Source organism: Brachyistius frenatus, unplaced genomic scaffold (genome assembly GCF_029030835.1).
Source record: "Brachyistius frenatus isolate BFR_SWC_R1_liver_20210118 unplaced genomic scaffold, ASM2903083v1 Contig_7, whole genome shotgun sequence".
NCBI classification, from domain to species: Eukaryota; Metazoa; Chordata; class Actinopteri; family Embiotocidae; genus Brachyistius; species Brachyistius frenatus.
The window spans coordinates 5164715-5177595 of NW_027210606.1; the positions used below are offsets into that span (position 1 = coordinate 5164715).

The window sequence follows — 12881 nt, forward strand, 5'->3', positions numbered from 1 at the left end:
TGATTATGATTATGATTAAGTCCATGTTGAGATCAGTAGCTGAATGATTCTTCATTTTATTTTTTATTTTGTTTGATCAGCTTTCTTTCTTTCTTTCTTTCTTTCTTTCTTTCTTTCTTTCTTTCTTTCTTTCTTTCTTTCTTTCTTTCTTTCTTTCTTTCTTTCTTTCTTTTGTTCAGCTCACTACCATTTCTTGTGTTTACCACTGACTACGTGTGTGAATTTTATACTAGGAGTCTTAATACACATGTATCACATATTCCACAGTTTAGTTGGGAAATTGAACTAATTAACCGAGCTTTAAGTTTCCTAAACTGCTTCAAGAGACTTTTAAAGATGCAAATTAGAACAGTTTCAACCCATTCATGATACTCACGAGTGCACAACACTTTTAAACCTTAATCAGTTTTATTAAGAAAATTAGAAGATGCTAGGTTGATCTGGATTGGCTGGAAGTGACATCACAGCTCATCTTTGGATGTTTTGTTGGTCGGTACCTCCTCAGAATCCTGAAAGACAAAGAAAGTGAAAGCTGTGAGTTGAGTTATTTTCAAGTGAAAATTAAATAAAGTGGCAGCAAAAATACAAACCTTGCTCTCATCACCATCACCTTCCTCCGCACTGTCCTCTCCTTCCTCATCTTCGTCCTCTTCACGCTCCTCCTCAGGTAACACTCCTCCACCATCCAGGAACTTAGAAAACGTCTCCAGATCCCTTTTTCCAGTGTAGTTGATCACCTGAGAGAAACGGAACGAAATGAGAAAGTATGACCGTGCGTGCGTGTGTGTGTGTGTGTGTGTGCGTGTGTGCGCGCACGTGTGTGTGTGTGTGTGTGTGTGTGTGTGTGTGTGTGTGTGTGTGTGTGTGTGTGTGTGTGTGTGTGTGTGTGTGTGTGGTGCGTGCAAACCTCTTTGCCTCCAGCTGGGAAATACTTGAGTGTTGGAAATCCGTCAACTGTAACAGACTCCACCTCGTTGGCTGTGGAGTCCATCTTAGCTATAATGATGTCATCATGATCTGCATATTTCTCAGCCAGCTGCTCCCAGATGGGAGTCAGCTCCTTGCAGTGTCCACACCAAGGAGCATCTACACACACACACACACACACACACACACACACACACACACACACACACACACACACACACACACACACACACACACACACACACACACACACACACACACACACACAGATGGCATTGTTAGGGGATGAAAGGGGGCATCAGTAGACCTCATACTGTAACTGGTCTCTTTAATGTTGGGGTGGCAGAAACATTTCAAAGTAAAGAACATCTCTGGTGCCTTAAAGCTTTTAGAAATGTACATTACTCCGGCCTACATGTGTTCAAGCAAACCTTTATTTTATATATTTACATCTAGAGGCTCTGTGCATAAGGATAAAAACACAAACTGTTCAGAAGTTCATTATGATTTTATAAAAAACCTACAGAAACTGTTTTTGACAGATAAACTTGATTTCGATCATCTGACTAAAATGAGAAGGAATTTTCATTCATCATCAGGTCTCCCTATCTCATCAATCAGGTCACTGTCTCATCAGGTTTCTGTAGCTCATGAGGTCACTACATCCTCTTCAACTCTGTCGCTTTAAGGCGTGGTCTGTTACAGTTATAGACCGAGACCGTCTGATTTCATGGGGTGGACCAACTTTCAAGGATAAGCAGGAGCCTCTCCTCACTGGTAAATAAAGAATATTCTGGGTAACAATATTAACTGGAGCTAGGAGGGGAGGAACTCAGAGATAGATTGGCTAGACAACTTTACACTCTCCACTCTTTCTATTCTCTATTTCTATCAACAATCAACACTTTCTCCTTTGACTTCTTCCCTCTAAATCAATGATTTCTATCACAGGTTTGTCTTACTGATCATTAATGAATTTAGCCTCATCTGACTTTGCAGCGTTGATGTGTCTCATATCTCCAAAATGTATTGAGATATATGAGAACAAAAGACAGAAATGATGGTTATATTAAAATGAGCACAATTATTCTTAAAAAAAACCCACACAAAAAACACAAATGTACATTCAGGCTACTTTTTTTCAAACTAAGCACTTTTCAAAGAGTTTTTAGCCCAAGAAGAACTGGGAAGAGCTGGGAAGAACTGCATGTGAATAATGCTGCAATCAAGATGCATATGTGAACAACTTGTAAGCATTAACATAATCGTCCATTAAAATTAGGGTTTCATTACAGTGAACAATGGCTGATGGGAGCCGTTCATGTTCAGTTGCTTTTTCAGGCACTTTTGTGTATTTGGTTCCAGGTTTTACAAATGAAGGTGTTTCCATGTCATAATTACACAACCTAAATATTGATAGTATTCATATTTAAAGGCAAAACATTTATAATATCAGTATATAAGGGCTGCATCAGCTCACTGGCAGTAGCCTCATCACTTATTTGTATTTCCAACAAACTAAAAACTCAGCACCTTCCTCTGCAGTGAGCAGTAAAATAATATTTCAGACACACATGAATCTTCATTTTTGTTCCATTTTCTGACAGATTCAGAGACAGGTGCAAACAATCAGCAGAATATTCATTCATATAATAATTTTTTTTAAAAACAGACCTGCTAATATTAGTAACTTGTGCCTGATAAATTCAATCAGTTAGAAATTTTTAAAAACTAGCAACACAACCCCCGCACTGCGGTACATAAGCAAATATTTTTCAAATTAAAAGTTGAACTGCTGGATACAGGAAATCTCCTGAATCACTGGAAGACCATTCTAAGTGTTTCTATTATGCAGGTTTTAGTTTTCTGTTGGACCAGGATTCTCCTCCAAACTTGTTGTGATGTCACAAATCCTGTTCACAGCTACATGCCTTCAGCTCAGATCACAGCTCAGTGCAACTTTTCACTTTCAGCAGATTGGAGTCAAACTGTAAAACACATCATCCTGTGCAGTGAAGTGTGTTAATGAATAGAGGAGGAGCTCAAGTCATGAACTAATGATTTTAAAGTCTGAAATGGTGTCAAGACAACATGAATTTGATTGAATTTAATGATAATTGATAAGCTGATTTCACTGATATCAAAAGCTCCAGTCCCAGTTTGAAAAGTGCAGACTGACTTACAAAACTCCACGAAGACGTTTTTGGTCGGGTCCAGAGCAACAGACTCAAAATTCTTGCCCACCAGCACTTTGACTGGTCCCTTGTTCCAGTCCTCCGGGAGCTCCTCAGACCGAAAGTAGGGCTGCAGCACAAAGCAGGACCAGTTACTGGGTTTAATGCTGCTGTGTCAAGTATGAAAGGTATGTGTGTGTGTTACCTTGGCACTGCCACCCACAACCTCCTGGCACAGCTGTCGCAGTGAGTTGGCCGTCAGATTCCCGGAGTCAATGTTGAACTTCTTTCCTGTCTCCATGTTGATGATGCGTGCAGTGGGGGCGTCGCTCTCAGACACGGCAAAGTATTTTAGTACATGTACCAGAGCTGCTGTAACATCAATCACAATGAACAGCATCTGCAGAACACACACACACACACACGGTTATATTTCCATCACTTTAGAGGACGTTACATTGACTTACCTTAAGCCAAGTCCTCATCTTAAAATGTAAGGATTTATGTTTCTGGACTTAATTTTTGTCCTTGAAAAGGAAGTCGAGCCCTGTGACTATGTAAAAAGATTTATGTCCCCACAACGTGAGCAATACAAGCACACACCCACCCACCCACCCACACACACACACACTCACTCACGCACGCACGCACGCACACACACACACACACACACACACACACACACACACACACACACACACACACACACACACACACACACACACACACACACACACACACACACACACACACAGACATGCATACACGCACACACACCAGGCCGTTACCTTGCCCTTGAAATCTTTGGCAACAGTCCTGGCCTCGGCCAACAGGCCCTTCTGACTCTCCACAGTGGAGTTGATGAAGAGCAGGCTGTGCAGGACGATGCTGGAGGTGAAGATCTTGTCTGCTGTCTGAAAACACGCACGCACACACACACACACACACACACACACACACACACACACACACACACACACACACACACACACACACACACACACACACACACACACAATATACTGTATATAATCATGCATTTGTGTGTGTGTGTGTGTGTGTGTGTGTGTGTGTGTGTGTGTGTGTGTGTGTGTGTGTGTGTGTGTGTGTGTGTGTGTGTGTGTGTGTGTGTGTGTGTGTGTGTGTGTGTGTGTGTGTGTTACCTCCTCGCTGAATGGGATGATCAGCTCCAGGCTGCTTTCCTTGATGAAGGTGATCAGATTGTTTTTGTCCAGCTTCCCCTCCTCTGACAACATAAAGTCTGCTCTGCCGTCATCAAACTAGCAAACACACACACAAATACATACATTTTCTAAACTTAGTCTGGTATACCTTGACCCTTAACCACAAATCTAATTTTGAAACAATTAGTTAATGAACTAATTAGTCATCCAACAGAACCACAATTTCAATTATTACATTATTTTTATCCTGTGAACATTTTTATATCAAAAACTTTTATATTATGAAAACAATAATCGTTGCTCTGTTAAAAATAACATACAGGTCTAGCCAAATATTCACAAAACACAAGAAAAATTAAATAATTCACAGTTTACCCTACACAGACCGGGACATGTGTCTTTTTGTGGTTGTTTTGTGTTTTTTTAGTCATATTGCAGCTATTTGTGCTCAGTTAGTCTCTTTGTTGTTGTTCAATGACAAATGTTATGTCACTTCAAATAGATGCTCTAAACTACGGCCCCCAACCCATTGGGCCACTATTACATTACAAAAATGCAATATATTGTATTACATTGTAGTTCTGTCATTTATTTTCTTACTTGACTTGTGGCAAATTAATCAATAATCAATATTTATTGCAGTACTGGCAGGCTTGATCATTTTATCAGGTGCCCAGTGGGTTAGCCCTTGTTCTCGTTCTAAATGAAACCTTAAATCTAAAGTCATCAAACCCCTTAAACAAATCCAAAAACATTAAAATATGTTTGACTTTCTTCCCCGGTGAGATCATTTGAACCTCAGACCTACGTAGCCTGCTGTAGGAACTGTTTCTAGGCACTAGATGGCAGCAAAGCTGACATCATCAGGGCTTCTTGTATATCTTTGCACTGCCTGTCTGTGAAACACTGAACTCTGCTCCTCAGTGAAGCCTCATACCTTTTTAAAGAGCACCACCGAGTTGGCTTTCACCTCATACTTCTGGAAAACCTCTGGAGCTGCTGTGATGGCAAACTCTGTGTCAGTCACATCCAAAGCAACCTCCTTGAACACCTTAGCTGCCTCACTTTCCAGACTCTGCAGGAGGGAACGAGATGACGACACATCGCAATAAATAAAAATGTATAGATGATTGCATAACTTTGATTAAATAGAAAAACCTACATCAAAGAATCCGACAACAGCGATGTTCTGGCCGTCGATGAACTGAGCTGCAGAGTCTGCAGAGACGAGAGCTGCAGCACCGGGGCCAGCACGACGCTTCATCCACTGCATTATTCCCACTGCTGACCTCTTACCTGGAAACACACAAATCACAGTCAAGTAGTCTCAGTAAATTAGTTATTTCAGGTGAATTGAACAACAAAGAGGTACGATTTTAAAAATGTGGAATAACTAGATGGATTTAGACAAACAGGTTGAGGGGAGAGAGAGAAGAAACAGTCAGTAAACAAACAGTCGGATCAGAAAAGGCTGATGCAAACCACCTAATGGCTGTTTAGAGGAGCCGGTAGGTGGATTGAGTTTTTACTTTATGTTAGCTGCTTGCTTTACTAGACAAAGCTAATCACCTCCCTTTCTAAAGCTTCATGAGAGCCGTCGCTATTTCTCAACTAATTTTCAGCAACAAAGTGGATAATTGTAAAGATGGGTTTCAGAATAACTGTTTTTGAAGATAGGACAGGACTTTCATATGTTACAAATGTAACCAGACCTGTAACCTGAACTTGTGCAGCAGGAAAACAGCAGCCTATATTAGCATTAACATTGCTTCTAGCCACAGTTTCACTGGACAATAGACCTTTTACACGGCAGCCATTTTGACTTAGTAACAATCAGCACTTAATGATGGCTGAGTTCCCTTCAGCGTGCCGGTATGAGCCATGACAGTGAACCAGCGTGCACAACCGTTCTCCCCTAAGTGGAAAGCAGCTATCATTAATAGGTAATAGCTTTACCTGCTATGACGAGTCAAAATTACTGCTCTGAAAAAGGATGTGTTGTGTCAGGTTGCCATAGGTGACAGATGTCCATGACAGCAGGTTCAAAATGAATAAAGTAGTAGTATACAGTAAGCTATTGTGACATTGTGAAAATGTGTTTTCTGTCACTTGCTGCTGCATGAACATCCTCGATTGTTTCTACATGTGTAACCCCTATTTTTCCAAGATTTTTTTTTAAACTATTTCTTCAACTGGATATTAAATAAAAACATTATTAAGCAAGCTACAGGTGAACAGGTAAACACACAAACACACACACTGACAGGCTCACTGGTGAGGTATGTAAAAACGTGAATCCCGTGTGTGTGTGTGTGTGTGTGTGTGTGTGTGTGTGTGTGTGTGTGTGTGTGTGTGTGTGTGTGTGTGTGTGTGTGTGTGTGTGTGTGTGTGTGTGTGTGTGTGTGTGTGTGTGTGTGTGTGTGTGTGTGCGCGCTTACCAGTGAAGTCGACAGGCTGCTTGCGGTCCCCGTCAATGAACAGTTTCAGAGTGGGGAAGCTTCCGATGTCAAACTCCTCAGCCAGCTCTTTCTCCTCTGTGGCGTCCACTTTGGCCAAACGCATCCCCTGTTCCTCCTTCTTCAGCTTCCCAGCAGCCTCGGCATAAACTGGCTCCAGCTGTCTGCAGTGGCCACACCAGGGAGCATCTACACACACACACACACACACACACACATATATATATATTATAGTTTATGTCTATCTGCAGCATTATTTACAGGAGACACTGAAAATTGAGGGGTTTTAACCAAAACAGCCAGTTGGGCTCAGCCTTCACCACTTTGCTCTTTTCCTTGTCATGGCCTCTCCTCTGGTAACGCTGAGCTCATCTGTGGGAGAGTTGAACCGGGACAACATCTGGACAGGACGGGTCACGTGTGTGCACATTTGGACGTTCCTATGATAATGCCTAAATGCTCTCAAGCCCTGGGACAGAAAGCACTAGTGGAAACCTACAGTAGTCATTTTCTATTTTGTGCTGTCAAAAGAAATTCAAACCTCGTCCACTAATTCAGCTCCTAAAGATTTCATTCACAGCTAACAACCTTCTTCAGCTGAATTTATTCCAAATATTCATGTTCCGAAGTTTAAGAAGGAACCTCTGTGCTAAATTTACATGTACGTTTCTGTATTATTACATGTGCATGTCTTATTTAAGGTACACATCTGTGACATATTTGAATACAAAATCTGCCAATGAAAACACATTTTATTTTAACATATGTTGTAACTGATGTTATTTGTGCTGAAATGCAACAACAAAAGACAAACAAATATGAGGGAAATATTTATAAGGAAATAATCACTAATTGGACACAAAAGAGCTCATGTATCATAATAATGGACTGTTTTAAAGAATTTTGACTCTGTTTTCAATTCAACTTACAGAATTCGATCAGTAAATACTGATTCTCGTTGAGAGCTCTGGCAAAGTTGTTGATGTGGAGAACCATCACGTCTTTCTCCTCTTCTATCTCCGATGTTTTCTCTTTCTTTGGTGCCTCTTCTGTTTCCTCTGTCGTCTCCTCTTGTGTCTCGGTCTGTTGGTCAGTGGTGTCCTCGGCCTGGGTGCAGGAGGCCCACAGCAGCAGGCCCAGCAGAGTTATGGACAAAAGCTTGTGCGTCCTCATGACTGCGTTTGTGTCTGAGCTGCTCTGGTACCTCCGCTCAGGTGTGAGAAACCTTCAATGCATGTGTCACTGCACGTTTGTAGGTTTATTTATCTCAGATGGAGAGTGTGTGTCGAAATGTTACTGGCCTTCTCTCTCTTCCAATCAAACATTAGGCCTTCACTGGACTCTTTCCAGTCTAAGCCAATCAAATGGTGCCTTGTAGACACAGAAATGAGTAAACTAGCTGATCGAAATCACCACACGTACACTTCTCTCTTCTGTTTGCTCCATTTTTATTTTTTTTCATACTGACCCGGCCACCCAGCAGATGGTAGCATTTTTACACTGGTGGACCTCTAGGGTGGAAAAGATTATAAAAGGTCATAAAAACACAATTTAGAGTTATTTTTTAGGTTAACAGTTTTGAGATAAAAGGAAAACAGATTTTAGAGGATAGTTGGAACTAACAAATTCTGAACAACCAAGTTTTCTTGCTGCACTGACAGTTTTTTTTTGTTATCTTAGGAAAATGAAACTTAAAAGCCTTAATTAAAGGCTGAAAAAAAATGATTATTTTATTTGGAGTGTATTCACTTTTTAAAAATGTTTTTCTGTATTAAATAGTCTGCAGGAAAGACACAAAATAGATCTCATTTCTAAAATCAAGACGTGACTTTTTTTAATTTCAACTTAAAAGTCCTTCTGGACGAGAAGGTCGCCTTCAAGCAGTGCAGACGCTTTTCTGCTTGCTCCTGCATTTTCTTGCATTTTTCTGCTTTTATTTCCCTTTCTTTTTTGTGAAAATCTGAGATCAGTCATTTTATTTTTTGTAGATTAATTAAGCCATTGCCATTTTTCCCAAAAAACAAACAACTTCTCACCTCATTACTACGGGAGCAAAGCCAACAGTTGCTAAGGCTAATTAGCAGCTAAGCTAAAGCTAAGTAGCAGCAAGATGCCTCCCTTCTCCACGGACGACTACCACAAACTCCTGCAGAAGATTGCAGTCTTGGAAACAAAAATCCACAGACTAGAAGTAAATGTGGAGGTAAATGGACTGTGTGGGAATGATACCACTTTAACATGGACTCAAAACATTGGAAAAATGCAAGCCAAGACACAGTTAACTAACACCACCAGGCCTACCAAGAAACAGGAGGGATGTGTAGCAGATAATGAATCCTCAAACAGTAATCCTCCCTGGAACTCTCTCGGTGCAAAGCCAAAGAGGAATTCATACCCTCAGGATGTGGGAGGACGACTGACAGGCAGAGCCCAGCGCCCTGAGATTTGTGATGCGACTGGCTGGCCTGCACTACCACACAGGCAGAACTCCTCCTCAACCTCTGCACTCAGCAGGACACATCCAAGGACCGCTGGGAAAAGGAGAACCAGCAAAAAAAACCTCCACAAAAACCGAGCCTACAACTTGAAAACAGATTTGCTCCATTGTCGCAGGATCTTAAATCTCCATCTGATGACCTGGATAAGCAGCTATCTTCTCAAAGCAGGGTAAGGACTAAGAGTAAACATGAACGTAAAAGGCCGCAGGGAAAGCTAATGATTGGACCTGAGACTCTGACTGTTGGTGACTTTGCTGTAAAAGTTTGTAGAACGATGTGCAGCAAGAATACCAAAATACTCTGCTTTCCGAAAGATATGGTCTCTAACATGAGAGACAAAATCCTGGACATCGTGGCTGACCATCCCACGGTGAAAAACATCATGGTGCATACAGGAAACTGTGATATTGTGAAACAACAGTCTGAAGTTCTGAAGCGACTTTATTGATCTGTTAAACACAGTCAGCTCTGTCAATGCTGAGGTGTTTATCAATGGTCCTCTTCCACCTGACAGAGGAGGAGATGAAAGATTCAGCAGGCTGTTTGCACTGAACGAATGGCTGTCAACTGTATGTGCTGACCATTCATTAAATTTTTTTCAACAATTTCTACCTTTTTTGGGAGCGCAGACATCTTTTTAAGGCAGATGGAGTTTGCCTGAACGGTCAGGGGTAAGACTGTTTACCTCTAATCTATTTTATTTCCTGCGTCACCCGTCTGTTCCCACTGCCAAGGACAAGAGACAAGAGGAGTCTAAACAAGAGATAACCCCACAACATTGCCGTAGAGACCTTCGGGGAAGGATGCCCCCACCAAAGGAGAGCCAAGAGGAGGAGTCTCCAACCTCATCATCAGGGACCGCCTCTTATCACCCACTTCCTCCTCCCCCTCCGAGAGGAGGAGTCTTTACCTCCCTCCCTTTACCATTTTATTGTTAGGCACAAACTTGACTTTTTGTTTTTAACTGAAACTTGGTTGGACCAAGATAACAGTGCAGCTGATCTTATTGAGTCAACACCTCACAACTTCAGTTTCATGAGTGAAGCAAGAGCGCATAAGAAAGGAGGTGGAGTTGATATTTTATTTAACGATTCTCTTCAATGCAAGCAGATTTCCTTTGGTCATTTTACTTCTTTTGAATATTTGGCTCTGAATTCCCTTCGAGCTTTATTCCTAAACATCTGTAGACCACTGAAATACTGTGCAACCTTCTTTGATGAGTTTACTGAGCTGCTGTCTATAATCTGTATTGATTTTGACTGTGTTGTTATTGTTGGCGATTTTAATATCCATGTTGATAATCCCCAGGACAGAGTGGTGGAACTATGTGGTGTCCTTGATAACTATGATCTCACTCAGCATGTGACAGGACCCACCCACAACAGAGGACACGCTCTGGACCTCATCATCACCAAAGGTCCAAACATCTCCAAGGTTGCTGTGACTGATGTTGCACTCTCCGATCATTTCTGTGTTTTCTTTGAGAGTTCAATCTCCTTGCACACAAATGTCCAAACCGAGGTTGTGACAAAGTGTTACATCTCTGAAAACACCAGTGAACTATTTACTCAGAGGTTCTCCTCCACACCAGCTCTCTCTGGCATCTCAGTCAGTGAGCTTGTAGATAGCTTCAATTCTAAAGTAAAAAAAATGTATTGATGCTATTGCACCCACTAAAGTGAAGGTTGTTGCTGGTAAGCAAAGATCTCCTTTGAGAAATGCCACGCCAGTCAGAATAGAGAAAAGAGAGTATCGAAAAGCTGAGGTGGCGAAAAACAAATCTCCAGGTTCACTGTGACATCTATAAAGAAAGACTTCGCAATTATAATTTGGAACTGAGAAATGCCTTCTTCTCTGACATCATAACCAAAAACAATAACAATACACGCGCCTTATTTGCTACCGTCGACAGACTAACGAACCCTCCAGTGTCAGCAGCTGCTGAGCTCCAATCCACTTGGGCGTGCAATCAATTTGCCTCTTTTTTTACTGACAAAATACAGAAAATTAGACGAGGAGTCAGTGCCTCAACACCAACCACAGGATATGTGTTGTCCCCGTCTTTAAATGATATCCATTCAAATATCATGACACAATTTCATTCAATCAACCATAGAAGTCTGAAAGACATTGTACAACATCGGAAGTCCTCCTCCTGCAGCTTGGATATTGTACCAACAGACTTAAAAAAAAATATTTCAAACTGCATGACCACTGATCTTTTACGAATTGTAAACTCATCCCTTCTCTCAGGTGTTTTTCCTCAGGCCCTAAAAACTGCAGTTATCAAACCACTCCTAAAAAAAAGGCTAATTTACACTCCGCAACAATGAAAAATTACAGGCCAATATCAAACCTCCCATTTTTAAGTAAAATAATTGAAAAGGCAGTTTTTCAACAGCTGAATACCGAATAGCGAAGAAATTTCCCCTCTGGGATTAATAGAGTACTATAAAAAAAAAAAAAAGAATAACTTCTTGGCCGTAAATAAGTGTTTTGATGTCTTCCAGTCAGGCTCTCGACAGCACCACAGTACTGAAACTGCTCTTGTTAAGGTTTTCAATGACATCCACTTAAACACAGACTGGCAGAATTTCAGTCTTAGTATTACTGGATCTCAGTGATGCATTCGACACGGTCGACCATGACATACTACTAGACAGACTAAAAATCTGGGTGGGACTCTCTGGCACAGCTCGAAACTGGTTTGAATCCTACTTGAAGGACCGAGAATACTTTGTGTCTATAGCTAATTACACATCAGAGCGGACTAAAATGACATGTGGTGTTCCCCAAGGTTCAATTCTGGGGCCTCTTCTGTTCAACATCTACATGCTTCCACTAGCTCAGATTATGGAAAGAAACAAAGTGTGTTATCATAATTATGCAGACAACACACAAATCTACATAACTATATCGCCAGGGGACTGTAATCCCATACAAGGTTTGGGTAAATGCATTCAACAAATCAACAACTGGATGTGCCAAAATTGTCTTCAATTAAACAAAGATAAAACAGAAGTAATTGTTTTTGGGGCCAAGGAAGAACGATTGAAAGTCAGCGCTCAGCTTCAATCACTGATGTTAATAACCACAAACCGAGCCAGAAATCTAGGTGTAGTTATGGATTCAGACCTCAATCTGAACAGCCATATCAAGACAATTACAAAATCAGCCTACTATCACCTGAAGAATATATCAAGGATTAGAGGACTTATGTCTCAACAGGATTTGGAAAAACTTGTCCATGCATTCATCTTCAGTAGACTCGACTATTGTAACGGTGTGTTCATAGGTCTCTCTAAAAAGTCAATCAGAACGCTACAGGTCGTCTGGGACGGGTCTCCTTTCTGTCCCCCGAGTCAGAACTAAATATGGAGAAGCAGCGTTCAGTTTTTCTGCTCCACATATCTGGAACAAACTCCCAGAAAGCTGCAGGTCTGCTGAGACTCTCAGCTGCTTCAAATCAAGATTGAAGACTTTTCTGTTTGCTGCTGCCTTCAATTGAACCAGACTCAAGTATGGTGATCAATTTCCTGCATTTCTGCATTTTATTACTGTATTTTATTTCTTAAACTGCTCTGCAACTTTTATTCAATTTTTAGCTTGTTTAATGTTTTAATGACTGTTTTTAATGTTTCG

At 41.1% G+C, this 12881-nt stretch overlaps 1 protein-coding gene across 1 annotated transcript; it reads right to left on the reverse strand.

The window, feature by feature from the left end:
• Positions 1-11: 11 nt before the first annotated feature.
• On the reverse strand, positions 12-7936 carry pdia2 (protein disulfide isomerase family A, member 2). The gene is made up of 11 exons (XM_069689401.1): positions 7671-7936; positions 6724-6930; positions 5448-5581; positions 5223-5360; positions 4265-4381; positions 3890-4015; positions 3307-3501; positions 3111-3231; positions 908-1086; positions 591-737; positions 12-509 (listed from the first exon to the last, which is right to left on the reverse strand). The coding sequence occupies exons 1-11, from the start codon at positions 7912-7914 to the stop codon at positions 462-464; spliced, it is 1656 nt and encodes a 551-aa protein (XP_069545502.1). The 5' UTR covers positions 7915-7936; the 3' UTR covers positions 12-461.
• Positions 7937-12881: the final 4945 nt, after the last annotated feature.